The following is a 26,087-nucleotide window of genomic DNA, read 5'->3' as shown; positions in this document are numbered from 1 at the left end:
ATACCCAAACCCAAGCCCATGCATTTCCCGTAACCAAATCACTCTCATGAACCCTCGTAAGTCAAACTTAAGGAGAGTCGTAACAACCACATAAACACATTACCGTGACCCATGAACCCGTTACCCACTCGGCGATGGGTTGCTTTCGTCCTCTCGTACCTCATTAATATCCCAGGGCTCCGACACGGAGTCCCTTTCAAGGATCGCACTCAGCCTGTGGATTCTAGTACGTATCCCCGCCCCTCCCCCCAAACCCCTGCCCCTCCTGCGCCCTCTTCTTGCGCGCATGATGAACAAGGCCCTGTACACTATGCGCCGCCCTAAGATTATGATGGCTCGCAGGTGTGGGAAGGGGGATTGCACCATTACCTGGTGGCCCACCGCCCATACCTCCCGTCATACCACCGGAGTTACCACTTTCCAAATCAGGTTCTTGAGATCCCTCACGCTCTTTTTCGATGACTTCTTTGACCTCTTGGTCCTTGTCGTCGTCGTCTTGGCCTGGGTTGGCAACTTCGTATTCGAGAATCTTGATGAATTGGTAGAAGACGACTGCGATGATGGCGCCGGCCGCGGGGCCCACCCAGTAGATCCAGTGTTCGGCATCGAAGACGCCGGTTACGACGCAGGGACCGAAGGAGCGGGCGGGGTTCAGCGAGCCACCCGTGTAGTAGACGCCGACTAGTTCTGCGATGAAGAGGGCAAGGCCGATGCCGACGGGGGCGATGAATGTTGCTGGAAGGAGGTGTTAGTATGTGTTGGGTATGGGGGTGAGTAGAATGGGACGACATACCTTTGTGCTTCTCCTTTGCCAACATGAAGATGGTAAACACCAGTTCCGCGGTGAGAATAGCTTCAATAAAGACACCCTGGACTAAACTCGTGCCCTCACCCAACGTAGTCCGAACATTGAAGGATGTGGGGAACAAGACGCTGACGAGGAAACTGGCAAAGATACTTCCGCTAATCTGCGCTGCTACTAGCAGGAAAGCGCGAATAGGAGACAGAGCGCGGCAGAGCAACATAGCGAATGTAACAGCAGGATTGAACAGACCACCACTGATACGGAAGAAGACCCATACGTTTACCATGAGAGAGAAAGCAAAGACGAGGGCGATGTAGAGCAAGACGATGGGAGAGAAACCAGCGGATTCGTTAGTCGTAGTGTTGGAGTCCGGGGTGGCAGATGAGTCGATGTTGGCGACTTGGGTGCCGGAGAAGGCGAAGAAGAGAAACATGGTTGTTCCTACGAATTCACCGACGAAAGCGACAAAGTCTGCGAGATGTGTTAGTGATGTGAAGGGGTTGGAGATGCTAAGATGACTTACGGTTCTTTGCGTTACTTCCCATCCATATGACCCATGGCAACCTCATCACACTCTCCTGAGGTGGGTAATTGGGTGGTCCTCGGCTTCCTCCAGCGTAAGGCATGGGAGGGCGGCGTCCACCGTAGTTACCTCCATCTGGGTAGTACATTTCGTAATTAGGCTTGCCTGGTGTGTCGCTGTACTGAGGCTGCATGTTGTGGTCGACGCTGTTCCTAGGTATGGGTCCATACCTGGAGTTCTGCTCGACGTAGTTGCGGTACGCACTGGGAGGGCCTTGCGTTCTCCTGCTCGGGCGACGGTACGCGCGAGGATCGCGGGGATCGACGTCTTCCTCTTCAGAGTAGTCTTCTACGTAGGGACCACGGTGTGTGGTCGGGCTGTAAGGCACAGGTTGAGATGGTCGTCGCGGACGAGGCGTTGCGTCCCAGTCACGGATGTCGGCTTGTCCTCCCATCTTTCGGTTGTTCGGCATAGGCGTTAGACCAAAGGTGTTATTGGCCTGTTGTACGGGAGCATTATGTGACTCAGAGTCGATGTTGTAGTCCATATGCGCTTGGTGAGGCTGTGCAGGCAGTCGCAGAAGCTCTTGCCTCGAGTCGCTGGATCCCCGTGGGTGTGTTGGCATGACGGGAGACTCCATTATCGTCCCATCTTGCAGCGTCTGACCGTAATATTGAGGAAGGGAGTTGTTTGAGTTTAAACCTGACTGCGCCATGTAGGCGGTTGGTGTGAGGCAACTGCTAGACTTGGTGATGAGGTGGTTGGTGGAGTGGAAGACTTTCGTATTGGCGAGGGATGGTTATATTAGAGCGTCTGGGGAGCAATAAAGCCTATGCAGCTAGTTGAGTAACGGTGAAGTTTGGGCGTTTGAGATCAGTGCAGATCAATGGCTAGAGGTATGAACTGGTGATGCTGAGCGACAAAGGAGACCATATATGCTCGATGGCCAAGGCTATAGCGAAGACCCTGAATAGATCCCTCACCCGCTCTCGTCATACCTAATTTGGTTCAGTGTCGTCTCTTCGTAGTCTTCTCGGCGCGATAACCCTCCGTAGCTTTGCTTCATTCGTTGATGGGAGCAACGGGTGGATTCCAGATCCAGGGTTTTCCATATCGAAGTCAAAGCAATGCTTACAATGACGTCGTCTCGGTGTCCCTTGATACAGAAATGGGTGGGATGTACTTGGGGGTAGCATGGGGTATCTTGTAAAAGAAGCATGCATCACCTGGTGGGGGTGAAGAGGAGGTTGTCAGAGGGCTCGGCCAACGGTTAATTCGAACGGACTACGGCGGCGGGCAAATGAAAATGCAGAAAGATCTTGAAAGTTACTCGAACGTTCACAGGGTAGTCGCTTGTAGTTGTGATCGCAGCTGGGATGTTCGTGGTAAGATGTCGGCTATCTGCCACACGTGCTAGTGGGATCCCTGCGGCACGCACGATTAAGAGCCCAAGTACCTGTTTCGCTAACAAAAGTAAAACGCCTAGCTGCGTGAACACGGAAGGCGTTTGAAATGGGCTAACAATGACGGCGGTCTGGAGGCCTAGACAGTCAGGCGTTCATACAGTCGGCATGTTCGCGAAAAAGGAGTAAAGTCTATATTCGACACGGCGAATGTGGCTGGAGAGATGACCGAATTTCACGATCGACCATACCGATGCAGCGGTATCACACGGCAGCGAACCATGTTCTAGGTCGGCGCAAGGGAGTCACGTTCTCCGCTCTCCAGCCGATTGTGCGATAACAGACTTTGCACGAGGCTGCGTAAGCACTTGCTCCAGATATCGGAGGCTGGAGAAGCGGGCCTGAATACGAGGATGTGTTGTCGTCAGATCCTTCGCGGCAGAAAAACAAAACGGGAAATATCGAGTTGTGATCCAGCCTCGAGCGGGGTGGTGGCTGGAGTATCCCGGGCTGTATCCATGTAGTGGATCCCGAGGTCTCCAGATCTTCGATGAGCTGACGTTATAATAATCCGAGAAACAACCTACTCGAACGAATCAGAGCGAGTGACGCACTTCCGCGTGATACCGAAAGTTTCCGTAATCGTTCGGTAGTACTTCGCTCGATGTATACTGAAACGTGATGTACAGATGTACAGATGCACACTGAACGAAAAGGGCAACTTTGGAGTATCCTGCGTTGAAGAGCCCATCAAGCCTCAAATTGGCAGGTGCGAGTGTTGAGATGGCAGGCCCACATATGTGCTTGGGGGGATGGCCTTGAAGTGTTTAGACCCATGCTCTCTTTGACACGAACAAGGACGAGATGAAGAAGCAAGTACGAGATAACGCAAGCATCTGCCGTGGAATCCGACCACCCAATTGCCAAGTTTATGTTTGTTCGATATGTTCATTGACTATCATAGCAGGTTTATAACGACGTATGGGTCGGCCCGCGTTATTCGTCCGGAGCATTCGCGACGCGCTCACTTTTGCTCGCCCTGGCCTGAGCGCTCAGACTCAGCAATGACGTCGTCGCTGTGTTGGTGTTAGTCTTGTCTATTTGCGCGTTGCCAAGTTAGATTACTGACATGTGCTTGTCAAGATCCTCCATGTGCTGCCTTTGCTGCTTGAGCTTATCCTTGATTGCTAGGAGCCTAGTGGTTGTCAGAATGTGATACTGTGACAGAACGTTGTGCCGGGTCCTTGTTCATTCTGCAACGGTGACGAAGTAGTCATCGGGATACATGAAGCTGGAGTATACGTACTTGGCCTTCTCTTCTTGGCGAATGTAGAGCTCCTCGCTAGCAGCCTCGCGCTTGGTGAAGGCGTCGCTACAGCATTGATTAGTAGGAACCATGGGCTTTATAGTTTATGAGCATAGACTCACCCGCCAGCGGCACCGGTAGCCCTTGAAGCTCCAGAGCCGGTGGCACCCTCAGCCATGCGGAGGGCGGAGGCGGAGAAGTAGCGAGGAGCGGCAATTGAGCGCGCGCTCTTGATGATGGATGTGCGAAGCATTTTGGCGGTTTTGTAGAGAGATGGGATGATGGGTGTTGGGTGGTTATATGCAATTTGTATGCTGAGGTGGAGTGATGGCTCGACATCTGGAAGACATGGGAGCTTGGACGTGCATGTGCGTCATCGCTCGGTTCTCACGTGATGTTAAAGGGTCTCAACATCGTTGCCTGGCCCACTCGACAGTTTGGTACGGGACAGACACATGACCCCTTAGCATGATACGTCTGTATATCGTAGAGCGGAGGGGTAATGTTGGCAGACACGTTTGGCAATGCGTTGTTGTATTATGAAAGTTGCTCCAGCATAAAAAGCACAACAAGCACCATGTGACAAGAAGACTTCGGGGGTTTGTGTCACTACATCGCCCGCAACAACATGGTGTTGGTCTCATCGCTTTCCGAACAGCATGCTGTATCTGTTCGCTCAACATGTGTTTGGAATCTTTACAACCATGGCACCGTTGTCTGGGCAGAGCCAATGTGCGCTGCTCAAGGCCAAACGTGATGCCCAATGCTCGTAGTGAAGCCCGGTCCTTGTAGCTGTCATGGAAAGGGTGTACTGCGGGGCATGTTATTCAGGGACTCAACAACAATGTCTCCAAGGCGACTCTGCAAGCCTGTAAACAATAGCAGGCACTACTCAGGCCAGGAATGGGCCGCTGAGGCGGTGGCGGATGGTGTTCGCCTGTCAGAATAGAAGGTCGCGCCAGTTCTGGGCCGTGTGAAACCAAGGATAGGCAGGCGTGATCGACGCCAAGACGAGTCAACTGGTCGGGTTCTCTCCCTCTCAAGTCCCCTCCTCTGATAACTCAACCACAAGCCGCCCTTGACCAAAACATCTGCACTTCACTTTCTTGCCAACACCACATCGCCGCCTCTAGCAGCCTACCTTCCCTCCCCACACCAACTTTTCTCTACGTAAGTGCTGCTCCACTGCATTTCGTCACTCCCCCCGAGTCCGCGGACAGCTGCAATTTGCGCCCCCGACCACAGTAAACAAGGCCCGCTCTTCCCATCAGCATGGCCGGCTGTCGAAATCGCTCGTCTCAAGTCGCTCAGCCGCTGTTGTCGTTGGTGTCGTGTATCGGCGCTCTTTTCGGAGACCCGTGGTAGCTCGAGCCGCCCCTCTTTGCGCCTCTGTTGTGAGGTGTAAAGTCCACGCAAGCAATTGGCATATCTCCACTTGCCGCATACTCCGAGCCCTCAACACAAACAGGACAGACAGCGAACAATCGACAACGGCAGCGAAACGACATTTTCTCCGATTACGGCCATAGCGCACATTGAGGGGCTTGCTTGCTGCTTAGCAACCGCGATAGCCACTGGTTGCACTGGTTGCGCGCTTCAACTCGATATACATCAGCTAACAGCGATTTGCACAGACCACACATCACAATGGGTTACGAAGACTCCGTGTACCTGGCCAAGCTGGCCGAGCAGGCCGAGCGTTACGAGGGTAAGCGCACCACAAACAATCCACGGCATCGTGTCCTAACGCGATGTGACAGAGATGGTCGAGAACATGAAGGCCGTTGCCTCCGCAGACCAGGAGCTTTCCGTCGAGGAGCGAAATCTCCTTTCCGTTGCCTATAAGAACGTCATCGGTGCTCGCCGCGCCTCCTGGAGAATCGTCACCTCGATCGAGCAGAAGGAGGAGTCCAAGGGCAACGAGACCCAGGTTACTCTGATCAAGGAGTACCGCCAAAAGATCGAGGCCGAGCTGGCCAAGATCTGCGAGGACATCCTCGAGTGCCTTGACAGCCACCTGATCCCCTCTGCTGAGAGCGGAGAGTCCAAGGTCTTCTACCACAAGATGTAAGACACCGCGTGCATTTGACTAGCCAGTCTGCTAATCAACATGTCTTCTCAGGAAGGGCGACTACCACCGCTACCTTGCCGAGTTTGCCGTTGGTGACAAGCGCAAGACCTCTGCCGACAAGTCGCTCGAGGCTTACAAGGCTGCTACCGATGTTGCCGCCTCCAACCTTGCTCCTACCCACCCCATCCGTCTCGGTCTCGCCTTGAACTTCTCCGTTTTCTACTACGAGATCCTCAACTCGCCCGACCAGGCTTGCCAGCTCGCCAAGCAGGCTTTCGATGACGCCATTGCTGGTACGTGAAGGATGAACAATCTGTTCCTGAACAGGGCTAACAAATATGCAGAGCTCGACACCCTGTCTGAGGAGAGCTACAAGGACTCCACCCTCATCATGCAGCTCCTCCGTGACAACCTTGTAAGCCCACCCACATCTTTCTTGTCTCAAGCATACTAATTTCACTCAGACCCTCTGGACATCGTCCGAGGCCGAGCCCTCCGGTGACGCCCCCGCCGGCGAGCCCGCCACCGACGCGCCCAAGGCTGAGAGCAGCGAGGCTCCCGCCGACGCCAAGGCATAAATCTGAAAAACCGATAACAGACGCAAAAATGGCAGGGGTTAGTGGTTATTGGTGCATCTTGGTAAACGGTCAATGATGGCTAGACTCATCATTTTCTACAGTGTGGCATGAAGGGTATATCCTAGGTGTGACTTTCAGGCCGGGTGCGCTTTGTTTAGACTCCAAATTCTCAATCCTGTCTACATCCTTTTACCCAGGTGTCTTGCCTTTATACCACTATACCGCCTTTCCTTCCAAGTCTCGTTGGTTTAATATGCCGTATTTGCGATTAGAGTGTGGCTGGTGGCTATCGAAGTTCTGGCTCTTTGCTGTTCCTACATTCTCTTCAAAACTTATAATCAAAGATATCCGCTTCTACTTGGATCGTCGCTGAAGGTGTGAAGTGAATGTTGTTTGTTGACTGAGCGCTCCTTCCCCATTGTACCGCCTACGTCACGTCACGCACATGGTATAGATAGGTTGTGATCGCAGCTTCCTCTAACTCTCACTCTCACTCTTCCACCCTCCATCACCTACTCAAAAGCTTGCACTGGACGATTGAGTCCGTGGTGAAGGCTACGGAAGGCAGGGTAGCGCGAGAATTAGGGCGAGTTCCTTCTTTTGTGGCCCGTTCGACCTCTTCTCACGGATAACTCTACAAGTGTATGTATACTCTTTCACCGGCAGTTGCTAGGCAACCTTATACAAGAAAAAACACCGAACAGGTCTGCAGCCTACATCAAGATGAAAACATACAAATTACATGACCTAACATTAGCATAGGCTCCAGGTTGTTCAAAGGTCGACCTTCTTCCTCATACTACTCCCACCTGACTTCGACTCCACAACTACACCACCATGTTTGTGTTCTTCCGGACACGCCAGAACCAACACGCTCCGATCGAGTCAACCATAGTACATACAAGAGCCATGGACTCAACCAACTCGCAGCCACCAGCCCAGGCCACCAATACCACGGTGGTCACCACGACAAAGACAAAGACAACCACAACAACAGTCACTACAGTCACGACCACGACGCCTCAGGGCACAACCGTCTTCACACCCTTCCGCTTCCTCGATTTGCCTGTCGAACTCAAAGTCATGGTGTACGAAGAGCTGGTGGTTGTTGGCAAGGTCTTCTACACGCCCGACGACTACGCTGTCCAAAACGAGAAGCGTTTCAAGGACTGGAAGTCTTACCGCACTCCGGAATTGGCCATACTACGGATTTGCAAGCAAGTTCACGATGGAGCTGAGGAAATATACCTCAGAAAGAACTTATTCGTACATCCGGACTAGTGCACAAGTAGGCAACTACTTGCAAGATCGGGTCAATGCTATCATGCTGCGAGCAAAGATCAAAATATCAGCCATATACCGTTTCAAAACCGGTGGCTGTTCTCAGCTTCAGCTTTTCGTCTGACAAAAAATATCAGCCTAGCCGTCAGCAGACGTTCCGATGAAGGCTCGTGCCCGTACGCTTACAACCACTCGGTTTGGGAAGAAGAGGGCGATTTTGACAGCTCTACTTTCAACGCCCGTCTTAATCGCGTGCATGATGAGGCGAAATCCAGTATGACCGAAGACCTGGATTGTTATACCGATGATCTGTCCGACTACTTCAGAAACGGCGAGAGGCTTCCATTGATCCGCCTCAACTATCTGGAGTTTGATGTGACGAATGCATACTGCCCGATAGGATGTTGTCGCATGGTCAATCAGTTCTGGGGGTCATTGATGATACTTGGCCCGGACAAAACATCATTTTTGGGAGTGAGGGACGCAGAGGAAGAAGGCACTATTATGAACTCTGTGCTGGAAGCGTTTTACAATCTGCCCGAAGAGTTACCCGAAAAATTCAGGAGGAAGTTTGAATTGGACGATGAAGTGGATGAGGAGGAGATGAAGAAGGTGTTGGGCGTCGTCTTCAACCCAAGGAAGGCGCACTGGGAGCAATGGAAGGTGGATACTAAGTAAGTAGCGGCAGCATGGAGGACATGATTACGCTGAGAGTATCAACAAAATTTTACATTCGCGTTTCTGGCATGATGTTAGCATGGGAACTAGATCGCGCGTTCGATGGGGCCCAGAAAAGAGTCATATCTATCACAGCACGACGCAATGTAAGCTGGACTTGTCTAAGCCATAGTCAATGACCGAAGAATTGAACATGAGTCGGGCAAACGTCTTAGTGGCGAAGAACACTACACATTCAGAAAAGCTGATCTCTATGCTCATCGTATCCTCTCGGTGGACATGCAAGACGAGTTGGATCTCCTAGGTCGCAAAGACCCCGTCTCGATAAGCCTGTAGAAGGGCGGGGCTATGATAACTAAGACTGACGAGGTTAAGCACAACGAGAAGTAGGGCAATCACAACACTCTACAGGGTACGAAACTTCAACCAGAAAAAAGCCCTGCCTCTGAATTTGTATTACAAGTCCCAAAGTGTATCTACGCGTGCCACAGCCTCGCGACGGCTTCGGTGATACCAACGTCATTTGTCTCGAAAGAGTAGAGGGCGAGACCTAATGCGACAGTTCCGGCGCGGAGAGCCCACATGGCGGACTTTCGAACGAGGGGAACACGCTTGGTGGGGAAGTAGTCGATGATGCAAGACCTGGTTTCTGTTAGCCACTGTAACTCAACACGCAGCCATTCTACATACTCAAAGCCAATATGCGAGTGGACTACCAGGAGAGCGCAGAGAATCGAGTCGGAAAGCGGGTTCAGCGATCCAGCAGCGAAGGGCGCAATGGTCAAGGGAATCAGACCGGCCGAGACGATCCTCTCAAAGCTCCAGTGGTAGCTGCCGTGGGCGTAGTCGGGGTCTGGCACGGGAACGGGGTCATTGGTAGTTCCGATGATCTTCTGGGGCAGCGGTGGGAGGATCTGGTTGCGCTGTGTGGCGTGGAAGGCGGCGATGCGGGTCGACTGGGGAATGGCTGAGCGCTGGAATGCTGGTCGCAGTGTCTGGGCGAGCGGGCGGTTGAGGGTGGAGGTCGTGGTCGACAGCATGCGCTGCGAGGCCTGGGCGGGTGGGCAAGCTTGCCTGAGGAGGCCGGGACGCATGACGGAGGCCATTGTGTTGTCTGATTGAGGTCGTGGAGGTCGCAAGAAGCAATATCGGGATCGCAGTCGTAGTTGACGACAATGCCTCGGATGTCGATTGCTGACGTCCCTGCTGCCCTCATTGGCCAGCGGTGGCAGCCGGAAAGTCCCGTGATCGCAGATTTGACGAAACTCATCCACCTCACCTAGGCCAAGCTGCAGCTGGACGTATCGACATCCACCCCAACCCCATCACCGTCCCCATCTCCCATCCCCTGCACAGCGAGCAGACGCAATGGCTTCCCGCCAGCTCGCCCTCAACCTGCAGCGCAGCATGCGCTCTCGCTCCGCCATCAACGCCGTCAAATCATCGCGGGCCTCGCCTCTGACCCGCGGCCTGGCCACGCCCGTTGCCTACGGCGCGAAGACCGAGTCGACTACCCTCGGAAACGGCTTCACGGTATGCCCGCCATTGTAGGAGGAAACAGGACTGCAATTGACTCGACTGCGCAGATCGCTACCGAGCACTCCCCATGGGCCCAGACATCGACTGTCGGTGTTTGGATTGACGCTGGAAGCCGCGCCGAGACGGACAGGACCAACGGCACTGCCCATTTCCTGGAGCACCTTGCTTTCAAGGTACGGACAATCAATGGCAATGGATCAAGACAGCACGCTGATGCATGGCACAGGGAACCCAGAAGCGCACACAGCAGCAGTTGGAGCTCGAGATAGAAAACATGGGCGGCCACCTCAACGCCTACACTTCGGTACGTCATACGGAACGAAGAATTTCCAGGGCTGGATACTGATCAAAGCAGCGCGAGAACACCGTCTACTACGCCAAGGCCTTCAACAACGATGTCCCCGCCGCCGTCGACATCCTCTCCGATATCCTCCAGAACTCCAAGCTCGAGGCCCAGGCCATCGAGCGCGAGCGTGATGTCATTCTCCGCGAACAGGAAGAGGTAGACAAGCAGCTCGAGGAGGTTGTCTTCGACCACCTACACGCCACCGCTTTCCAGGGACAGCCCCTCGGCCGCACTATCCTCGGACCCAAGGAGAACATTCAGAGCATCCAGCGCGCCGATCTCGAGAACTACATCAAGACCAACTACACCGCTGACCGCATGGTCCTCGTCGGCGCTGGTGGCATTCCCCACGAGCAATTGGTCGACCTCGCCGAGAAGTACTTCGCCAACCTCCCCTCAGAGCCCCAGGACTACTCCGCCAAGTCCGCCGCTGCTGAGCAAAAGGCAAAGCCCGACTTCATCGGCTCCGAGGTCCGCCTCCGTGACGACACCATGGGCACCGCCAACATCGCCATTGCTGTTGAGGGTGTCAGCTGGAGCGACCCCGACTACTTCACCGCGCTCGTCACACAGGCTATTGTCGGTAACTGGGACCGTGCCATGGGTACCTCCGACTACCTTGGCAGCAAGCTGAGCAACTTTGTCTCGCAAAACGCCCTCGCCAACAGCTTCATGAGCTTCTCCACCAGCTACTCTGACACTGGGTACGTCATCATGGAACAGTCTCACGATTTTCTGCTAACAAACCTAGTCTCTGGGGTATCTACCTCACCAGCTCCAACCTGACTCAGCTCGACGATCTAGTCCACTTCACCCTCCGCGAGTGGTCCCGCCTCTCCATGAACGTCACCTCCGCCGAAGTCGAGCGTGCCAAGGCCCAACTCAAGGCCTCGATCCTCCTCGCCCTCGATGGCACCACCGCCGTCGCCGAGGACATTGGTCGCCAAATTGTCACCACCGGCCGCCGGTTATCGCCCGAGGAGGTGGAACGCGTCGTCGGCCGCATCACAGAGAAGGACGTTATGCAATTCGCCCGCAACAGGCTGTGGGACAAGGATGTCGCTGTCTCGGCTGTTGGTCAGATTGAGGGTCTATTGGATTACAACCGCATTAGGAACGATATGAGCAGGATGCTTTCATAATCGAACCTTTTGAGAGAGAAAGGCGAAGGAGAGGAAATATGTGCATAGTAAGATGATGCTGTGAAAGCGTTTTTAGACGGCATAGGTTACTACTGTAGTTTTGTGTACGAAGTACTTTGGTCGGATGTATTTTGACAAAGAAGATCTTTTTCAATGCTCGTGGCGTGCAAATCGGTGTACATGATTGATTTCGTAAGTTTGATGTGGAAACGTGCATGTAAATGACAGCATTACTATCAATGGATTGAACCGCACGATGACGTTCAAGGCGCCAAATTCTCAATCACCAGCCAAACCCCTTGCTTCCCTTCTCCCTCTTTCATAGGCACTTCTCTCGAGATTCCCCCAGCCGTCACCCCAGTCTTCGCACCCCTCTTCTCCCTCTTCCCCTCCTCCTTCACACCCCGCCACTCCTTCTTCAGCGCCGCCCTCTCCTTCTTCAACTCCTTCTTCTGCACTTTGTATTCCTTCTTCGCCGCTTTCCATTCTGGATCTTTCTTCGCTTTCTTCTTCCCCTTCCCCTTGTCTTTCCCTCTGTCTGTTGCTGCTGGAGAGGAGTGTTTAGCTTTGGTTCTGAGTTCGCGTTTCTTGGCTTTGTGGTCTTTTTTGAGGGCGCGAGACCGCTGCTTGATGTTGCGGCGTGCGAGCTTGAGGGATTGAGCTTTGGGCGTTGTGGCAGGGGTGAAGTCCGAGTCGGAGTCGTAGTCCGAGTCCGAGGAGTCTGAGGAGGAGTCTGAACTATCTGATGACAGTGAGGAGGTGTCGTCATCGTCGTCATCTAGGTTCCTGGCTTTAGATTTCCCCTTATCCTTCGTGTCGGTGGGGTATGCTGTGTTGACTTTGCGGTCGCCGTGTAGCACGCCTGTCTCCTGTCCCGACGGTGCAGCATACGCAGGTGGAAGGTCGTCGTGGACTTGGTGGTAAGAAGCAGGACCTGAGGTTGCAGTGGTCCCTCTATTCCCACTCACACTCACACTTCCGCTTCCACCTGCATTTCCACCAGCCATCCTACCTACCTCTACCCCAAAAGCACTTGCACGCTTCCCAATTTCAACACCTAGCTCTCCCATTTGCTTCCCAAATTGCTCCCCAAATTTACCTAATTCTTTGCCTACTTCCGCCCATTCGTTTCCAGACTGCGGGGGTCCGCGGCCGCGTCCACGTCCCCCACGAGAGGAACAGCCTCCTCTACCGAAGAAGGCATTGCCTCGGGGTCCAAATGGTCCTCCTCGGCCACCACGTCCGAAAGGCCCATCACTGGGTGCGCCGAAAGGTCCGTTGCCGGGTGCACCGAAGGGTCCATGGCCTGGCATACCAAAGGGCGACCAGTGACCGCCTCGTCTGCCGCGAGGATGGTGATTGCCCCGTCCGTGTCGACCTTGTGCGTGTAAGGATTCTTCTGGAGGTCCAGGGATGGAGTGAGGTGGGTCTTCATGGGATTCAGCAGATTGAAAACTCCTGTTCCCGGCATGTCCAGGCAAACCCTGTGTAGCCTTCTGACCTGAGAAGCGCTCACTCATCTCATGCAGCTTGAGCACTCTCTCGCTCCGCATCGGCACCGCATCAGCATCGAGAGCCTCGATCCAGGGGTATAATTGCCGTGCGCGCCATTCAGCCGTTGCAGATACATCCGCCAAGTTGGCGAGAACGGTGGGTTTGTGGCCCGCAGGTATGGGTAGCATGTCGAGCAAGGCAGTTTGGCTGCGGAACGACACGATTAGACCTCTTGGTGCGAAGAAAGCTTCATTCGCTCCTCGGATGTAATCGTGTACGATGGTCGACAAGACACCTTCATGCGTCGATCCATGCAACAAGTGTTCAGCCGTTGAATTCGCCGCTGTAGTTAAGACTTGTAGACCATACAAGAACTCTGCAAACTCGGCTGGCCCAATAGAATGTCGGTCCAGGACTTCAGCGTACGCAACTAGGAAGACTACATGTTCGTCTACACGTCTTGCTGGTCCTGCATGGTCAGGTATCGCGATGATGCGGTTCAAGAGCGGTGCATACTGCGCCTTCGCATCTGGTTCTTCACGGCTGAACTCCAGAGCTTGAGCGAGCAAGTCAGAAGCCAGGTCAGGCTGTTTCTGTCTGCTCGACGAGGAAGCAGATCCGCTATGCACTCTTCCCACCGCGATATCTTCGCTAGTACTGACATGTTGAACTGGAACAGGAACACTGGTAGCTTTATCGTTCCTATAATTCGCATAATCCGGGGCTCGTTCCTGTTCACTTGCAGGATCCGTTTCTTCGCCTCGTACGCGGTACTCCCATACTTCTGGCTCGTTTGGTCCTTCGTTAGAAGTAATGCGGTGAGCTTCAATTTGGCTTGGGTCTACGGGCGCAATTCCGTGGCGCGTGTCGTGGACGGCTTGGTCGCGCGCCTCGTCGTATGAGGGTGGCAAATCTTCATATTGGGGACCGACGGGGCTGTGGATGGGGGTTGGCTCGAACTCGTTGTCAGAGGAGTCGGCAATTGAGGTTGCACTTGGTGTGAATGCGACGTTGGACTGTGATGATGTGGATGGGGGTGGTGGGTTGGAGGTGAGGTTTGGATTGGCGGGGTATGATGGTGGGTTGGCCATGGTTGGAGTAGTTCACAAAGGTCGATGTTGATTCAGTACGACAGTGGATGAAAGTTAGACGTGGAACTAGGAGACATTGTACTTAAAGTTGTGGTGTAAAGACGAACTAGAAGCTTGTTTATTCGTACCTACTCCACTGCCCTGCACAGCCGAACAGAAAGCTGCTGCCTCAGGATGCGGGGAGGGGCCCAATCGCAACTTCAAACTCGAAACCACGCGTTCTGTCTAGTACTATTGAATGTCCAGTAAAAGAACACAGCTTGTCAGAAATGACGCGTTAGAAGGGGTCGCAGCATGTGCGTGAGATACACTACTTCGGATACGGCCCTGGGGGCTGACTATGGAGTGGGGTCGACGCCACATCATCCTTGTCCCTCAGGTATTCGTGGCGGTGCAGCCAACGGCAACAATCAAGTCTCTCGCAAGGTTTGCCTACTCCGGCTGAAGAAGATGTCGAACCTACATTAATGCAAACGAGATGTCAAAGAAAGCATGTGAGAACGACAGCTGTGGTGGATTAATAGGCGCGCGACTTGAGGTTTGCCTTACTCTTCCGTCCCGCCTGGCGGGCGTAACCACACGGGCGTAAGACCCACCCACCCTCGGTGTCCGAAGTCAGCTCACCTTGATTGCTGTGTGGGTGATCGCATTGCAGTTTGCGTTTATCTTCAACAACATGAGTGTTATCGCTGCGAACAGGGCTGTATGACTCGGTCCGATCTAAAGGCACAGGTGGCGATTCTCGTATGCGAAGAGCGCAAACGATAGACCTGAACGTCAGACATCATGGACGAAGTTACAAGTGTAGCTGTGATAGGTCTAGGTATACACCCTTCGTATCTGAGACAAAATGGCTACTAACGGAGGCTCTCAGGACCCGCTGGCCTCGTAGCATTGAAGAACCTCCTCGAAGAAGGTTTTCACGCCACAGGATTCGACCGCAACGACTACATCGGCGGACTATGGCAATACTCACAGAAAGAGCAGACTTCTGTTTTAGAGACGACAACAGTCAACATTTCGAAAGAAAGAGCCTGCTACACCGATTTCCCCTTTCCGGATCATGTGCCGTCACACCCTGCAGCCGCCCAGGTTCAACAATACTTGATAGACTACTCTAAGCATTTCAAACTGGAACCGCATATGCGACTTAGCACCTCCGTTAAGCAGATTAAATTCGACGATGAGCGACAGAAATGGGTCGTGGATGTCGAAGGTGGCGATCAAGAGTACTTTGACAAGGTTGTTGTGGCTATCGGTGGTATGGTGGGCAAGGCGAGTCTTCCGGTAATAGAGGGGATTGAGAAGTTCGCTGGGACTAGCGTTCACTCACAAGCCTTCAAGAAGCCGAAAGAGTATGAGAAGAAGAGAGTCATGGTCGTGGGGTTTAGCAATAGTGCAGCGGATACTGCTACGCAGCTAGTGGGAGTTGCTGATAAAGTGTACATGGCGCATCGACATGGAGCGCGCATTGTGAGTTTGAAAAGACGACTCGAACCTGTAGAGGGTTTGATGCTGACACTTGATAGCTTCCGCGGCGTATCAACGGTGTCCCGATAGACCACACGCACAGTCTACGGCTCTTCACCATACAAAGCCTGTTCATGACGTATCTTCCCCGTCTCGGCGAATGGCTTTTCGACAAGTTCCTCAAGAAGATGCAAGACAAGAGTTTCAACATTCGTCCCGAGTGGCGCTTCGAGCCCGCAGGTAAAGTACCAGTCGTATCCGATACCCTGATCCCCTGCCTGGAGAACGGTAGTATCGCGTCGGTCGCGGGTATAAAGCGGATTGTTGACGCTACTGAAGTGGAGTTGCAAGATGGGACTACGCTTGAAGTTGACGCTATAATATGGTGCACAGGGTATACATCGGACTTTAGTATGATTGAACCTCGTTTCGATCCTACATGTCGTCCGCAATCGTGGCTCGATGCTCCTGGGTCGAATGGCAAGACGCTCTTCCGTCTCTATCAAAATATCTTTTCGCTTGAGAAGCCTGATAGTCTGGCATTTTTGGGGAACGTACACATCACACTTAGTGGTTTTCCAATCTTTGGTATGTAATTCGAAGTGCAAGATGTAGGCTCGACATGGACTGACGATGAACAGATATGGCGTCTATGGCCATAGCACAGGTTTGGGCCGGCAAATCGCAGCTTCCTTCACTTCATGATATGAGCCTTGCCGTCGACAGACACCATGTATGGTTAGCAGATTATGCAAAGCGCCTTCACAACGTGTCGCCAGGGCAATGCGAAGCAGGCGAATGGGTCAAGGCCATGGACAATCTTGGCGGTACAGGTGTCAACGAGTACCTGGGATATGGATGGAAAGGCTGGCTTTTCTGGCTTCGAGACAGGAAGTTCTGCAATCTGCTGATGGGCGGGATATGGAGTCCGCACATACATCGCGTGTTCAGCACCGGGAGGAGGAAGTGCTGGGATGGCGCTCGGGAGGCGATTGAAAGAGTAAACGAGAGTGTTGCCAAGATGAGGAAAGAAGCAAAGGAGAAGAGTGGTTGACGGCTGCTCGAGGTTCTGGGGTCGCGAAGGTGCCAGGGCGTGCTCGAATGTTCTCTCGTGAGCTTCCCCACACATGACGACAGGCTGTATCACAAGGGTCCATGGCTGTCACTTTTGCATCACGCAGTACATATGCCTCGCAATGAATATTTCGTATATGCTCTATAGTTACCGACTCGAAACAAACATCATCGCATCCTTTCACTCGGTTCTTACAGTTGTCCAGGTGACGTGAAAGGGTAAACCTTGGTCGCCATATCATAAGGCTGACAGTCGACCAATCGCAGCACGGGCCGTTGCACAGCAGCTGGGGAAGGCGCGACGGGCAACAGCTAATTTCGATTTCTTTCCACACGCCACGCCGCAAACACTGAAACACATCAATCCCGAGTTATTAGGGCAGAGACCTTGCCTGCACCGAAACATACCACGCGAATCGTACTCAGCCACACATCTACGAGCCTCCGAGCCCCGGAATGGCGACCCAGACGCTGCACGGCTCCTGCGCGTGCGGACGCAACCGCTATGTCATTGAGATGCCGACACAGCAGATTCGCCAGGCCGAGTTACGATACGACAATACCTCTGCGTCGCGTAAGTACATGCCGAGTGCGTTGCGCAGCCCAAGTCTCCTTTGGGCGATGCGCGCTACTCTCCAACACGGTGCTAACAACACTCTAGGACACCACTCAGCGAACCCCCTCACACTCTGGCTCCGCGTCCCTCTGCCATGGTACACCTCGGCGACGTTTGCGCAATACCCCGACGAGACGCGCCTGAGCATCAAGCGCAGCTTCGTCTCCCCCTACACCTCGAATACCCGTCGCCAGTTCTGCGGATACTGCGGCACACAGCTCTCGTCATGGAATGAGCGGACGAGAGACGAGGCCGAGCACATTTCCCTGACAGTCGGCAGCCTGCTGGACGAGGACCAGGACATGCTGAGCGAGCTCGGCTTCCTGCCCAGCAGCAGCGAGAGCAGTGACGACGAGACAGAGACATCCGCCGCCGGACCCTCACGCACGAACCGCTCGCGTACAGTCGTCCGCTCAGAACCACAATCGCGGGGCGCGCCCTGGTTCGAAGAGATTGTACGCAACACCCGCCTGGGCCGCTTCAAGCAGCAGCGCGGCGGACACTCCGAGAGCGGCGTGCACGTCGAGTGGGAAGTCACCGAGTGGACGGAAGGCGACGACAACGGCGACGAGGGCAGCGCGACGCCTAGCAAGCGGAAGATTGGCGACGTTGACGATGCCGAGGATACCGAGATGCGCAGCGCGTGAGCCTGCTACTTTCTTTCACACACGGAATGAGTTCGGGTTGAAGATGTCACTAGAAACAGAATCGCTCACGCGTAAATGAGGACGAAACGTATGTAATCACTGGACCTCTGGCAGAGCGATATGATATGGGATATGGAGTTGCAGGTGCGTTTTTTTATTTTGTGTACAGTATCTAAGAAATATAGCATATAGCGCATGTCACTGCAGCTCTTTGGGTGACATGCGCCGGACGTGGGTGTATCCAATTTACTTTCTTTTTCGCTGAGGCCATTTTGTATCCTCTAGCCGTCAAGCCTTGTTTCTCCATGGACCTTGAATTTACGCCCCAATGTCACTGCATCGCATGGCATCAAGTTGCACGACCAATGGAGCCGATTAGGACGCGTGGGGGATAGCACGGGCGTAAGCGGCTCGATCATGGCGCCGTCTTCCGTCCTGTGGACGACACCCATCAAACCACCCTCCAGACCTTCAATGCGGGGACAGCAGAGCAACCATCACGGAAATCACCCGGGGAAGTTTTACAGTCAGACAGAGATCTCAGCAGCACACCTGCGTCCCCTCTATCGCCATGATACTCCAAACTCCAACCTCGGAGTAATCACTTATCTCGCCTTACGCCACCTCGTTACCCAAGCCATGCAAGATATCTCCGCATTCCCCAAGTCGCAGCATATCCGCCTATCTCCCAGGATCCGCCAATCCCTATCCATCCCTTCTTTGTGCTCATTGGCTAGGATATCGCCAATCCTCGTTCCTGCACCGCAGTGCCGGGATCTCACTTATCTTACACCCCTGGCCACCTCGCTCGCCTGAAGGTCTCTTATCAGTTCGAGATGCGACACAACGTGATTAGTGTGTAGATTGTTCACACCCGTCTCCACGGTATCCATTGAAGCTGCGGGATTGCGGAGATGGCGGATGCGAACGTTGCACTTTACTACACTCATGTAGCCTGGTCTTTTTTGGGTCGGAATGGTTTGCTGGGGCTGGGTCTGACGTGACCGGGGCGTAGAGACGGACGGCATCTAGCACTGGGTACATAGCTACCGACAGAAGATTGCATGGTTGCTGGTAGGGCTGCTTTATCTGCCGTCTTGGAATTTGTCGCGTCGCTTAGCATACGTACTTACGTGTAGATGTCACTGTTGTGTTTGACACAACGCAACACGACGACAGAGATAGAGGCGTCCGAAATCGCGGACCGTCATAAACGCAGCACGTAAATTGTAGCTTCCTTCTTTTCGTTCTTTCCCTGCGTCTTCATTCCATCGTTGTTTCCCCTCACCATCGTTCTCTACTTCCTTATCTCCCGGGGCGGACGTTTACTTGTACGATTCCCGCGTAGGACCGTTGATCTGCGATCGGTGGCGCGAATCCACTCAATCGCTTGATTGTCCTGGTTCGGTTGGTGGTATTAATCTCCGGTCGGCCGCATCTGGGCAAAGAGGAGGTTTGTTGACATTACAACGCTGCCTTATCGCTTTTCCGCGTATCCTCGTCGTTGACGACTTGCTGCATACGCGTCGCATCACGTCCCAATAGCAAAACTTTCACGGTTACTGGCGTATACCGTCCACGCTGTACCACCATTTCCAACGATGGATCTGGAAAAGAAGTCTTCCGAGAAGCCAAGACCAGAGGATGTCGATGAAGCGACGGGTGTGGGCGAGGTGTTGAATGCATCGGGTCACAAACAAGAGCTTGAGAGGAATTTCAGCTTGTTGAGTATCTGTGCGATTGGGATTACTACGGGGAATGTTTGGGCCGCGTTGGGTGGGTCTATCGTATGTGGTCTTCTCTTGTTCGCTTCCAATGTATGGCATAGAGGATGCTGACTATGCGCAGGTCATTGCGCTCTACAATGGCGGCCCAGCGGGTGTCATTTACGAGTTCATCGCCGTGGCATGTTGCTACTTCATGATCGCGGCGTGTATCGCAGAGATGGCTTCTGCAATCCCCTCATCAGCGGGTGTATACCACTGGGCTTCCGTCACAGGCGGAGCTAGATTTGGAAAGGTAATCGGGTTCTACGCTGGCTGGTACGTATCATCCAATCCGACTTGATAAACAAAAAGACAAGAAGAAAAGAACCAACTAACACAACACAGGTGGAACGCCCTAGGTTGGATCTTCGGCACCGCCTCCATCTCCTCCATCCTCGCCAACCAAATCATCTCCATGTACGGCCTCTTCCACCGCGGCTATGCCTTTGAGCGCTGGCACGTCTTCATTGTCTATCTCATCATTACCTGGCTCGCCTGCTTCGTCGTCATGTTCGCCAATCGCGCGCTGCCCAAACTGACGAACATCGGTCTCTTCTTCATCCTCATTGGTGTTTTCGTTACCATCATGGTATGCGCTATCATGCCCAGTCGAAGCGGAAAGGGGTATGCGAGTAACGAGTTTGTGTGGAAAGACTGGCAGAACCAGGCGGGGTGGAAGAGCGATGGCTTTGTGTTTTGCGCTGGGATGTTGAATGGGGCTTTTGCTGTGGGGACACCGTAAGTCCATCCCATCCCATCACCCCAAACCCACCACTGTTGAAGTCAAGTTACTAACAATTACTCCAGTGACTGCGTCTCCCATCTCGCAGAAGAACTCCCCTCCCCCCGCACCAACATCCCCAAAGCCATCCTCGCCCAATACACCGTCGGTTTCCTAACTGCCCTCCTCTACCTCATCACCATCTTCTACTCTGTCAACGACCTCGACTCACTCTTCTCAAACCCCTGGCCCTTCCCCCTCGCCGAACTATACCGTCAAGCCACGAACTCGCACGGCGGCTCCCTGGGCCTCTTACTCGTCATCTTCATCCCCACATTCTGTACAAATATCGGTTGTTACATCACCTCCGGCCGTATGCTATGGACACTTGGTCGCGATGATGCAACACCTTTCAGCGCGTGGGTCGGCAAAGTAGACAAGAAGTGGGAGAACCCGTTTAACGCTACACTGGCGTGTGGCGCCATCAACACAATCCTCGGCTGTATATACATCGGCTCCAGCACCGCCTTCTCCGCCTTCGTCGGCTCTTTCATCGTCCTCTCTTCGCTCTCATACCTCGCTTTCATCTTACCCAACATCCTGACCCGGCGCCGCCACGTCATTTCCGGCCCATTCACCATGCCTACGCCGGTGTTTTACACGGTTGCGAGTATAGCGTGTGGGTATATGGTTGTGTGGATACCGATCTATTGCTTTCCGTTCGCGGTGCCGTTTGATACTACGACGATGAATTACACGAGTGCGTTGGTCGGTGGGATTACGATTTTACTTGGGGGCTGGTATGCGTGGATTAGGAAGAGGGGGTATGTTGGGCCGAGGAGGTTGGTGGAGACGTTGGGGAGTGGGGAGGCTACAATTGTTACTGAGAAGGTTTGAGAGAGAGATGAGGGCTATAAAACATGTGTATCAGCATAGAGAAATGATGTTGAGTTTGTTCAGACACTATAAGATATTTACTTTTGTACCTATGAAAGTGGCGGGCTGGAGGTGAACCGCACTACCAAAGAACCTGCCACGTCGTCCGACTGAACCCAACAATCTGACTAAACGCCTCGTCTCTCTTCTCGACTTCATGCAAAATCCACTCATCACCTTCCCGGTTCAGGAAACGCAGATCTCTGTCGCACTCCTTGAGGACCTTGATCATTCTCTCCTGATACCGGTCTTGCTTCTCCAGATGGTGGATCTGTACATAAGGCAGAGAGAAGCGCACATTGTGTGGCGCATGTTTCGCGACGAAACGTACTCCTGTAGCATTGATGATGAGATGGCCTGGTGTTTTGTCGTAATGTGATGGGTAGGAGGCGAAGTCTTGGTTCACCGGTGAGACATGAGTAGTGGAACTAGCCGTAGTTGCCAGTTCGGCTGCTTTGTTGTTCGCATTTTGCTTCTCAGTCACTACACGGAGTCCTTCGGCTTGTATGTACTGAATCGCCCATTCAGCATGCGTTGGGATGTTCCATAGCAACCGTTTTGATGGCGAGACGAGAAGCCGATAATTTGGGAAATTGACCGAGACGGGAAAGAGGCAGAAAAATGTAAAGCCAGCGGAGAATGTGGAGATCTTGATGAGTAGCCAAAGTGGCATGAAGACCGTGACAAGGATGGCAGTAGCGAGGACTACGATGACAGCCAGTGTACGTGTCGGTTTCCGCCACTCGTAGAAGTTGCGGATGCTTTCGAAGAAGTTGGCTAGGTCGGCGAGTTGGACGATGAGCCATGGGCCCAGGTCTTGAAGGAGGTCGTGTGCCCAATTCTCGTCACCTTGTTTCTCGATGAACTCGGTGAGTGATAAGGCTGTTCTTTCCACATCTTCTCTGTGTCTTACGTCTTCGCGAAGATCTTCCATGGAAGGAGCATTCCAGCGTCGCTCGCCAACCAAATACAGCAATGCTGTCATGATACCGGGTAATAGCAGGTTGAAGTACCAGAGTATGAGGTAGATCGCCAGGTATTTTGTGGTCTCGAGAGGTGCCTCCCACCTATACACGCGCCGGGTAGTCATGATGAACTCCTGGAAAGGCGATGTTGCAACAATCAGGCGCTCAATGTTTGGCATGATTGTCTCTTTGCTGGGAGTCGGTGGATCGGATCCGTAGCCTATGTATTGACCACCGTATCGATGAGCGTAATAGTCCAGTAAGTGTGAACCATACTCTCTCCATTCAGTGACGGTGCGGCCTGCGGCGTCTTTCTTCTCGAAATCCTTCCTTGGCTTGAGGACTGCAGTATCGCGTGGGATGATTCTAATCTTCGTTACATGTCGGTCGAGCGACCATCGCACATAGGTGCTTTGTCGCTGATCAAGCATCTGGGCGAGACTATTCTGAGCTTGCGCCTTCTCATCCTTGGTCGCAGCTTGGTTTACGACAGTCGCTGCATTTACGAGATCCACTTCCTGGCCATGAGGGACTTCGCTTACAGCTATGTTTGCTGCAACTTCTTGGTTCCCTGGAGGCTTTTAGTTAGGAAAGCACTCGGTATACGCTGAGTGAGGACTTTGCTCGATCTCGCACATAGAGATCAAGCGAAGTATTCGTCACTGTTGCATTTGCAGGTTAAGTAGGGATCGCTTACCTTGATTCCATCCCTTAGACTTCACCGTATCGATGGGATTGTGCAAAAGATCTTTGAGTGTGTGCTTCTCTCCCGCTGTAGACTTGTGATCAAGGCGTGACTTCGACTGCTTCACCTCCGTCGTATCGACGAGTACCACAGAGTCTGGATCAGGCTCTTCGATCTCATCTTCGACCTTTGCGATATGCAACGTCTTCCTGATCTTGATGCCGGCAGTGTGTTTCTTTTGCCGAACCTTGTTGACTATCCTAGTAGTAGATGATACAGGCGTTGAGTCGCGTGGGTGAGGTGTTTCGTCATTGCTACTTTCGGAGCGACTTCCGCTTATCTCGATCTGGCCTTGATAAGTAATGTGTGAGCGATCGAGTCCAATATCCAAGTCGTCGACCTGGACGAGCTCCTTGTGGATGTCCATGGTGGCGCTAAGCCTCGATTAGTCGCGCGCAATGTGCGCGGGCTAGATTAGCAGGTGTATATCAACGTGACAATGTTATACTAAATACGATCGTGTTTTTGAGTATATTCCGTAAAGATTGTTGTTTTCAGGTGAGTCTATAGGCGCTGACGTCGCCCCGTTCTCCAAGCTGTTGGTTGCGTTTGCTCATCGAACAGGCGCCGCGGAGCAGAGTGTGCGGCGACGTCATCGCGTCAGCCGCGACCAGCAAAACGAACTCGAGGCGTGAATGAGAGGCGGGAGCTGCTGAAAGCAAAGTAAATTAGTGTCTGTAATGTTGCGACTATATATTCGTGTTCAGCTGAAGTCTACAACCTTGATTATCTTGAATCCTGGATGGCGGATCTGTCGGCAGGGAAAGCTGCGTCCAACCCTGATGCGGGGCAAGGCTGAACACCTCAGCAACTCCACATCAAGCGGCTGACACTGTATTCCCTGGTAACAGAGATTGTTCAAATATAAATTTCATGTTCCTACAGCATTATATCTAAATAGGTAGACATGATCTACTCAGTGTCTAATGCCTTCACTCTAGCATGAAACATCTACACGAGAGCACTACCCAGTGTCCATCGTTTCCGTTCAACCGCCGAACGTTGTAGTCCGCTGCCTACCACCATCTATCCAAGCCCTCCCCAAAACCCACAAGCCCCTACATCGCAAAGACTAACCCTAACCCCATCCTCCTCCCAATCCACCAAAAAGCTTGTCAGTCGGCCCATATCCGCCTCGATACCCAACGGACCCAAGCTCTGATCCTCAATCTTCTTTGTAATCCGCTGCCACCCTCTTCCATGGGAAGCCCAACTCTCCCGTGTCATATACTGGTGACATGCATGTTGCGTCAAGAAAATATGTAGCATCTCGTGTAGGATACACCCCATGCGTTCTTCCGTCAAGGTCTTGCCTTGTCGTTTGTACTCTAATTGTGTGTAGCAGCGACGTGTTGGATGAAGACGGATGAGTGAGTGACTCTGGCCGTCTTTGAGTTCTACTCTCACGTCCGCTAGAGTGTCATCATCATCTAGCTCCTTGGCGTTCCAGACAGTTTCGAGGTCCTTGGTTGCGCCGAAGAAGAAGATTTCGTTAAGTTGGGAGACTGACCAATCTGTCAAAAACTGAGTTATTCTGCAGCGAATGTCGTCTTGTGCTAGCATTTCGAGAACGCGGGTACGCTCGCTGCTTCCTCGCCATTGAGCAAGGGCAGCAATTTGTCGGAGTCCATGGTAGATTCTGGGCGGGAGAAGTACTCGATGGTGCGGTTTGCCAGCGACAGGCTTTCGTAAGCGCCATCTTCATACTCGTGGAGTAGGGTAGGTCGTGAATTGGGTTGAAGGACGATGTCGTCTTCGTGGTGCTTGGCCGAGCATGAGTAAGGCCAGTTGAAGTAAAGCTCCTTTGTGTGCGAGTCACAGGAGCAGTGGACGTAAAACCCTGCCTTGATGAGACGGGCCTCGAGTATGGTTCGGTTCTCCTTGTTTCGAGAAATCATCGAAGGCCCGTTTGCCGAGATATCCGTCTGAGATCCCTGGTTGCAGTCCCATGGGACCCCAAGAGGCTGTGTTGTGGTCTCGGCGACGGGCGGTTTGGCGGAACTATCGTTCTGTGACTCCTGACTACTCTCCTTGAGCTTTTCGGTGTGAGTCTCTACTGTGGTTTCCACAACGGACTGAATAGTGGAGGTATCGACCTGAGACTGCCGAGCGCTTTCCTCTTGCTTTCTAGGATGGACTGTAACTTGGGCAGTCTTTGCTGCAGTCTGCGCAACTAAGGACACTGGTTGAGTCTTCAGCCGCGAATGATACCACCGCAGGTACTCGAAAGTCACAACCAAACCTGCAGTGATAGCTGCCAATATGACGACCAGCTGAGTTTGAGTCCTGTCCATGATTGAACTAGGGCTGTAAGTAACAGGAGAGATGAAGAAAGGCCAAGCTCGAATCGCTTATGTAGGACAACTACCTAGCTTCTCTGCTTATTCACCGCTGAATTGGCCTACATGATTGCTGGTCGGTAAGAGGTGCTCTTACTTTGCTGTTGGAGGTGTGAATTAATGCCTAAGTGACACCGTACACCACAGAAATGAGAGACTAGACAAAGGCTCTGCCTGTTTCATTGGAATTCTTGTGCTTTGTGTATTTCCATGGTGTGAAAGTGATTGCTTCGCTGATAGTCGAGTTCGATGGGACCAAGACTGTTTTCGCAAGGTATCCGCCTATTTGCACAATGTCCAGGAGAATGCATGAATCGCAAGCAAGATCGAGGATTTTGAGTCTCGAGTAAGGATGCATTGCCAGAAGAAGCCATTAGCAAACGAAGGAGCATCAGCGCCGTTGTCTTGAACTGCTTTCGGGGCTATTGCGCTACTCGTTGGTGGTTGTGATGTATGTATGGGCAGGGGGATTAGCGGCTTGTGTCAGACACAGCGCGCTACGTAGGCGTTCAATCGATGAAAGTTGTGCGGTGGTTCCGAATGCAACGGGC

The 26,087-nt window shown here is 52.9% G+C and overlaps 12 protein-coding genes across 12 annotated transcripts; 6 read left to right on the top strand and 6 right to left on the bottom strand.

The window, feature by feature from the left end:
- Positions 1-100: 100 nt before the first annotated feature.
- On the bottom strand, positions 101-2,175 carry BKA58DRAFT_65525 (aquaporin-like protein). The gene is made up of 3 exons (XM_046175679.1): positions 1,329-2,175; positions 794-1,276; positions 101-735 (listed from the first exon to the last, which is right to left on the bottom strand). The coding sequence occupies exons 1-3, from the start codon at positions 2,041-2,043 to the stop codon at positions 224-226; spliced, it is 1,710 nt and encodes a 569-aa protein (XP_046020314.1). The 5' UTR covers positions 2,044-2,175; the 3' UTR covers positions 101-223.
- Positions 2,176-3,784: 1,609 nt separating this feature from the next.
- BKA58DRAFT_394658 (mitochondrial ATPase inhibitor, IATP-domain-containing protein) lies at positions 3,785-4,383 on the bottom strand. Its single transcript, XM_046171214.1, has 3 exons — positions 4,160-4,383; positions 4,038-4,103; positions 3,785-3,926 (listed from the first exon to the last, which is right to left on the bottom strand). Exons 1-3 carry the CDS (start codon positions 4,288-4,290, stop codon positions 3,848-3,850), a joined length of 276 nt encoding a protein of 91 aa, XP_046020313.1. The 5' UTR covers positions 4,291-4,383; the 3' UTR covers positions 3,785-3,847.
- A 1,200-nt stretch (positions 4,384-5,583) lies between these two features.
- BKA58DRAFT_65639 (14-3-3 protein epsilon) lies at positions 5,584-7,105 on the top strand. Its single transcript, XM_046175680.1, has 5 exons — positions 5,584-5,745; positions 5,798-6,104; positions 6,160-6,401; positions 6,453-6,523; positions 6,573-7,105. Exons 1-5 carry the CDS (start codon positions 5,685-5,687, stop codon positions 6,684-6,686), a joined length of 795 nt encoding a protein of 264 aa, XP_046020312.1. The 5' UTR covers positions 5,584-5,684; the 3' UTR covers positions 6,687-7,105.
- Positions 7,106-7,595: 490 nt separating this feature from the next.
- Positions 7,596-8,789, top strand: BKA58DRAFT_450308 (uncharacterized protein; the record flags this gene model as incomplete). Its single annotated transcript, XM_046174348.1, has 2 exons — positions 7,596-7,966; positions 8,105-8,789. 2 exons carry the CDS (start codon positions 7,596-7,598, stop codon positions 8,643-8,645), a joined length of 912 nt encoding a protein of 303 aa, XP_046020311.1. The 3' UTR covers positions 8,646-8,789.
- A 332-nt stretch (positions 8,790-9,121) lies between these two features.
- BKA58DRAFT_444798 (mitochondrial succinate dehydrogenase cytochrome b560 subunit D) lies at positions 9,122-9,751 on the bottom strand (the record flags this gene model as incomplete). The annotated part of the gene is made up of 2 exons (XM_046174100.1): positions 9,122-9,287; positions 9,336-9,751. The coding sequence occupies 2 exons, from the start codon at positions 9,749-9,751 to the stop codon at positions 9,122-9,124; spliced, it is 582 nt and encodes a 193-aa protein (XP_046020310.1).
- Positions 9,752-10,013: 262 nt separating this feature from the next.
- Positions 10,014-11,672, top strand: BKA58DRAFT_444797 (Metalloenzyme, LuxS/M16 peptidase-like protein; the record flags this gene model as incomplete). The annotated part of the gene is made up of 5 exons (XM_046174099.1): positions 10,014-10,178; positions 10,232-10,357; positions 10,411-10,488; positions 10,540-11,234; positions 11,282-11,672. The coding sequence occupies 5 exons, from the start codon at positions 10,014-10,016 to the stop codon at positions 11,670-11,672; spliced, it is 1,455 nt and encodes a 484-aa protein (XP_046020309.1).
- A 263-nt stretch (positions 11,673-11,935) lies between these two features.
- BKA58DRAFT_406399 (uncharacterized protein) lies at positions 11,936-14,257 on the bottom strand (the record flags this gene model as incomplete). The annotated part of the gene is made up of 1 exon (XM_046171952.1): positions 11,936-14,257. One exon carries the CDS (start codon positions 14,255-14,257, stop codon positions 11,936-11,938), a length of 2,322 nt encoding a protein of 773 aa, XP_046020308.1.
- A 627-nt stretch (positions 14,258-14,884) lies between these two features.
- Positions 14,885-17,019, top strand: BKA58DRAFT_65171 (flavin monooxygenase-like protein). Its single transcript, XM_046175676.1, has 4 exons — positions 14,885-15,080; positions 15,132-15,730; positions 15,787-16,315; positions 16,369-17,019. Exons 1-4 carry the CDS (start codon positions 15,044-15,046, stop codon positions 16,779-16,781), a joined length of 1,578 nt encoding a protein of 525 aa, XP_046020307.1. The 5' UTR covers positions 14,885-15,043; the 3' UTR covers positions 16,782-17,019.
- BKA58DRAFT_65198 (uncharacterized protein) lies at positions 17,020-18,273 on the top strand. Its single transcript, XM_046175677.1, has 2 exons — positions 17,020-17,375; positions 17,463-18,273. The coding sequence occupies exons 1-2, from the start codon at positions 17,258-17,260 to the stop codon at positions 18,062-18,064; spliced, it is 720 nt and encodes a 239-aa protein (XP_046020306.1). The 5' UTR covers positions 17,020-17,257; the 3' UTR covers positions 18,065-18,273.
- A 1,114-nt stretch (positions 18,274-19,387) lies between these two features.
- BKA58DRAFT_65272 (amino acid/polyamine transporter I) lies at positions 19,388-21,509 on the top strand. Its single transcript, XM_046175678.1, has 4 exons — positions 19,388-19,851; positions 19,913-20,106; positions 20,176-20,568; positions 20,638-21,509. Exons 1-4 carry the CDS (start codon positions 19,666-19,668, stop codon positions 21,446-21,448), a joined length of 1,584 nt encoding a protein of 527 aa, XP_046020305.1. The 5' UTR covers positions 19,388-19,665; the 3' UTR covers positions 21,449-21,509.
- Positions 21,510-21,569: 60 nt separating this feature from the next.
- BKA58DRAFT_415130 (uncharacterized protein) lies at positions 21,570-23,564 on the bottom strand (the record flags this gene model as incomplete). The annotated part of the gene is made up of 2 exons (XM_046172528.1): positions 21,570-23,023; positions 23,150-23,564. 2 exons carry the CDS (start codon positions 23,562-23,564, stop codon positions 21,570-21,572), a joined length of 1,869 nt encoding a protein of 622 aa, XP_046020304.1.
- Positions 23,565-24,223: 659 nt separating this feature from the next.
- On the bottom strand, positions 24,224-25,491 carry BKA58DRAFT_444791 (uncharacterized protein; the record flags this gene model as incomplete). The annotated part of the gene is made up of 2 exons (XM_046174098.1): positions 24,224-24,721; positions 24,778-25,491. 2 exons carry the CDS (start codon positions 25,489-25,491, stop codon positions 24,224-24,226), a joined length of 1,212 nt encoding a protein of 403 aa, XP_046020303.1.
- Between the last annotated feature and the right edge of the window lie 596 nt (positions 25,492-26,087).

This window comes from Alternaria rosae (assembly GCF_020736505.1).
Source record: "Alternaria rosae strain MPI-PUGE-AT-0040 chromosome Unknown BKA58scaffold_13, whole genome shotgun sequence".
NCBI classification, from domain to species: Eukaryota; Fungi; Ascomycota; class Dothideomycetes; order Pleosporales; family Pleosporaceae; genus Alternaria; species Alternaria rosae.
Note: the sequence above shows the minus strand (reverse complement) of the source record. Positions and strands in the feature narration are given on the sequence as shown.

Coding starts and splice junctions, on each gene's coding strand:
- BKA58DRAFT_65639 (XM_046175680.1), top strand. CDS start 5,685: ATGGGTTACGAAGACTCCGTGTACCTGGCCAAGCTGGCCGAGCAGGCC. Junction 5,746..5,797: donor GCAGGCCGAGCGTTACGAGG/GTAAGCGCACCA, acceptor GCGATGTGACAG/AGATGGTCGAGAACATGAAG. Junction 6,524..6,572: donor AGCTCCTCCGTGACAACCTT/GTAAGCCCACCC, acceptor AATTTCACTCAG/ACCCTCTGGACATCGTCCGA.
- BKA58DRAFT_394658 (XM_046171214.1), bottom strand. CDS start 4,290: ATGCTTCGCACATCCATCATCAAGAGCGCGCGCTCAATTGCCGCTCCT. Junction 4,104..4,159: donor GCTACCGGTGCCGCTGGCGG/GTGAGTCTATGC, acceptor TCAATGCTGTAG/CGACGCCTTCACCAAGCGCG. Junction 3,927..4,037: donor CGCCAAGAAGAGAAGGCCAA/GTACGTATACTC, acceptor GACAACCACTAG/GCTCCTAGCAATCAAGGATA.
- BKA58DRAFT_65171 (XM_046175676.1), top strand. CDS start 15,044: ATGGACGAAGTTACAAGTGTAGCTGTGATAGGTCTAG. Junction 15,081..15,131: donor TGTAGCTGTGATAGGTCTAG/GTATACACCCTT, acceptor GGAGGCTCTCAG/GACCCGCTGGCCTCGTAGCA. Junction 16,316..16,368: donor TAGTGGTTTTCCAATCTTTG/GTATGTAATTCG, acceptor GACGATGAACAG/ATATGGCGTCTATGGCCATA.
- BKA58DRAFT_65198 (XM_046175677.1), top strand. CDS start 17,258: ATGGCGACCCAGACGCTGCACGGCTCCTGCGCGTGCGGACGCAACCGC. Junction 17,376..17,462: donor CGACAATACCTCTGCGTCGC/GTAAGTACATGC, acceptor ACAACACTCTAG/GACACCACTCAGCGAACCCC.
- BKA58DRAFT_65272 (XM_046175678.1), top strand. CDS start 19,666: ATGGATCTGGAAAAGAAGTCTTCCGAGAAGCCAAGACCAGAGGATGTC. Junction 20,107..20,175: donor ATCGGGTTCTACGCTGGCTG/GTACGTATCATC, acceptor AACACAACACAG/GTGGAACGCCCTAGGTTGGA. Junction 20,569..20,637: donor GCTTTTGCTGTGGGGACACC/GTAAGTCCATCC, acceptor CAATTACTCCAG/TGACTGCGTCTCCCATCTCG.
- BKA58DRAFT_65525 (XM_046175679.1), bottom strand. CDS start 2,043: ATGGCGCAGTCAGGTTTAAACTCAAACAACTCCCTTCCTCAATATTAC. Junction 1,277..1,328: donor GGGAAGTAACGCAAAGAACC/GTAAGTCATCTT, acceptor CACATCTCGCAG/ACTTTGTCGCTTTCGTCGGT. Junction 736..793: donor GGCAAAGGAGAAGCACAAAG/GTATGTCGTCCC, acceptor ACCTCCTTCCAG/CAACATTCATCGCCCCCGTC.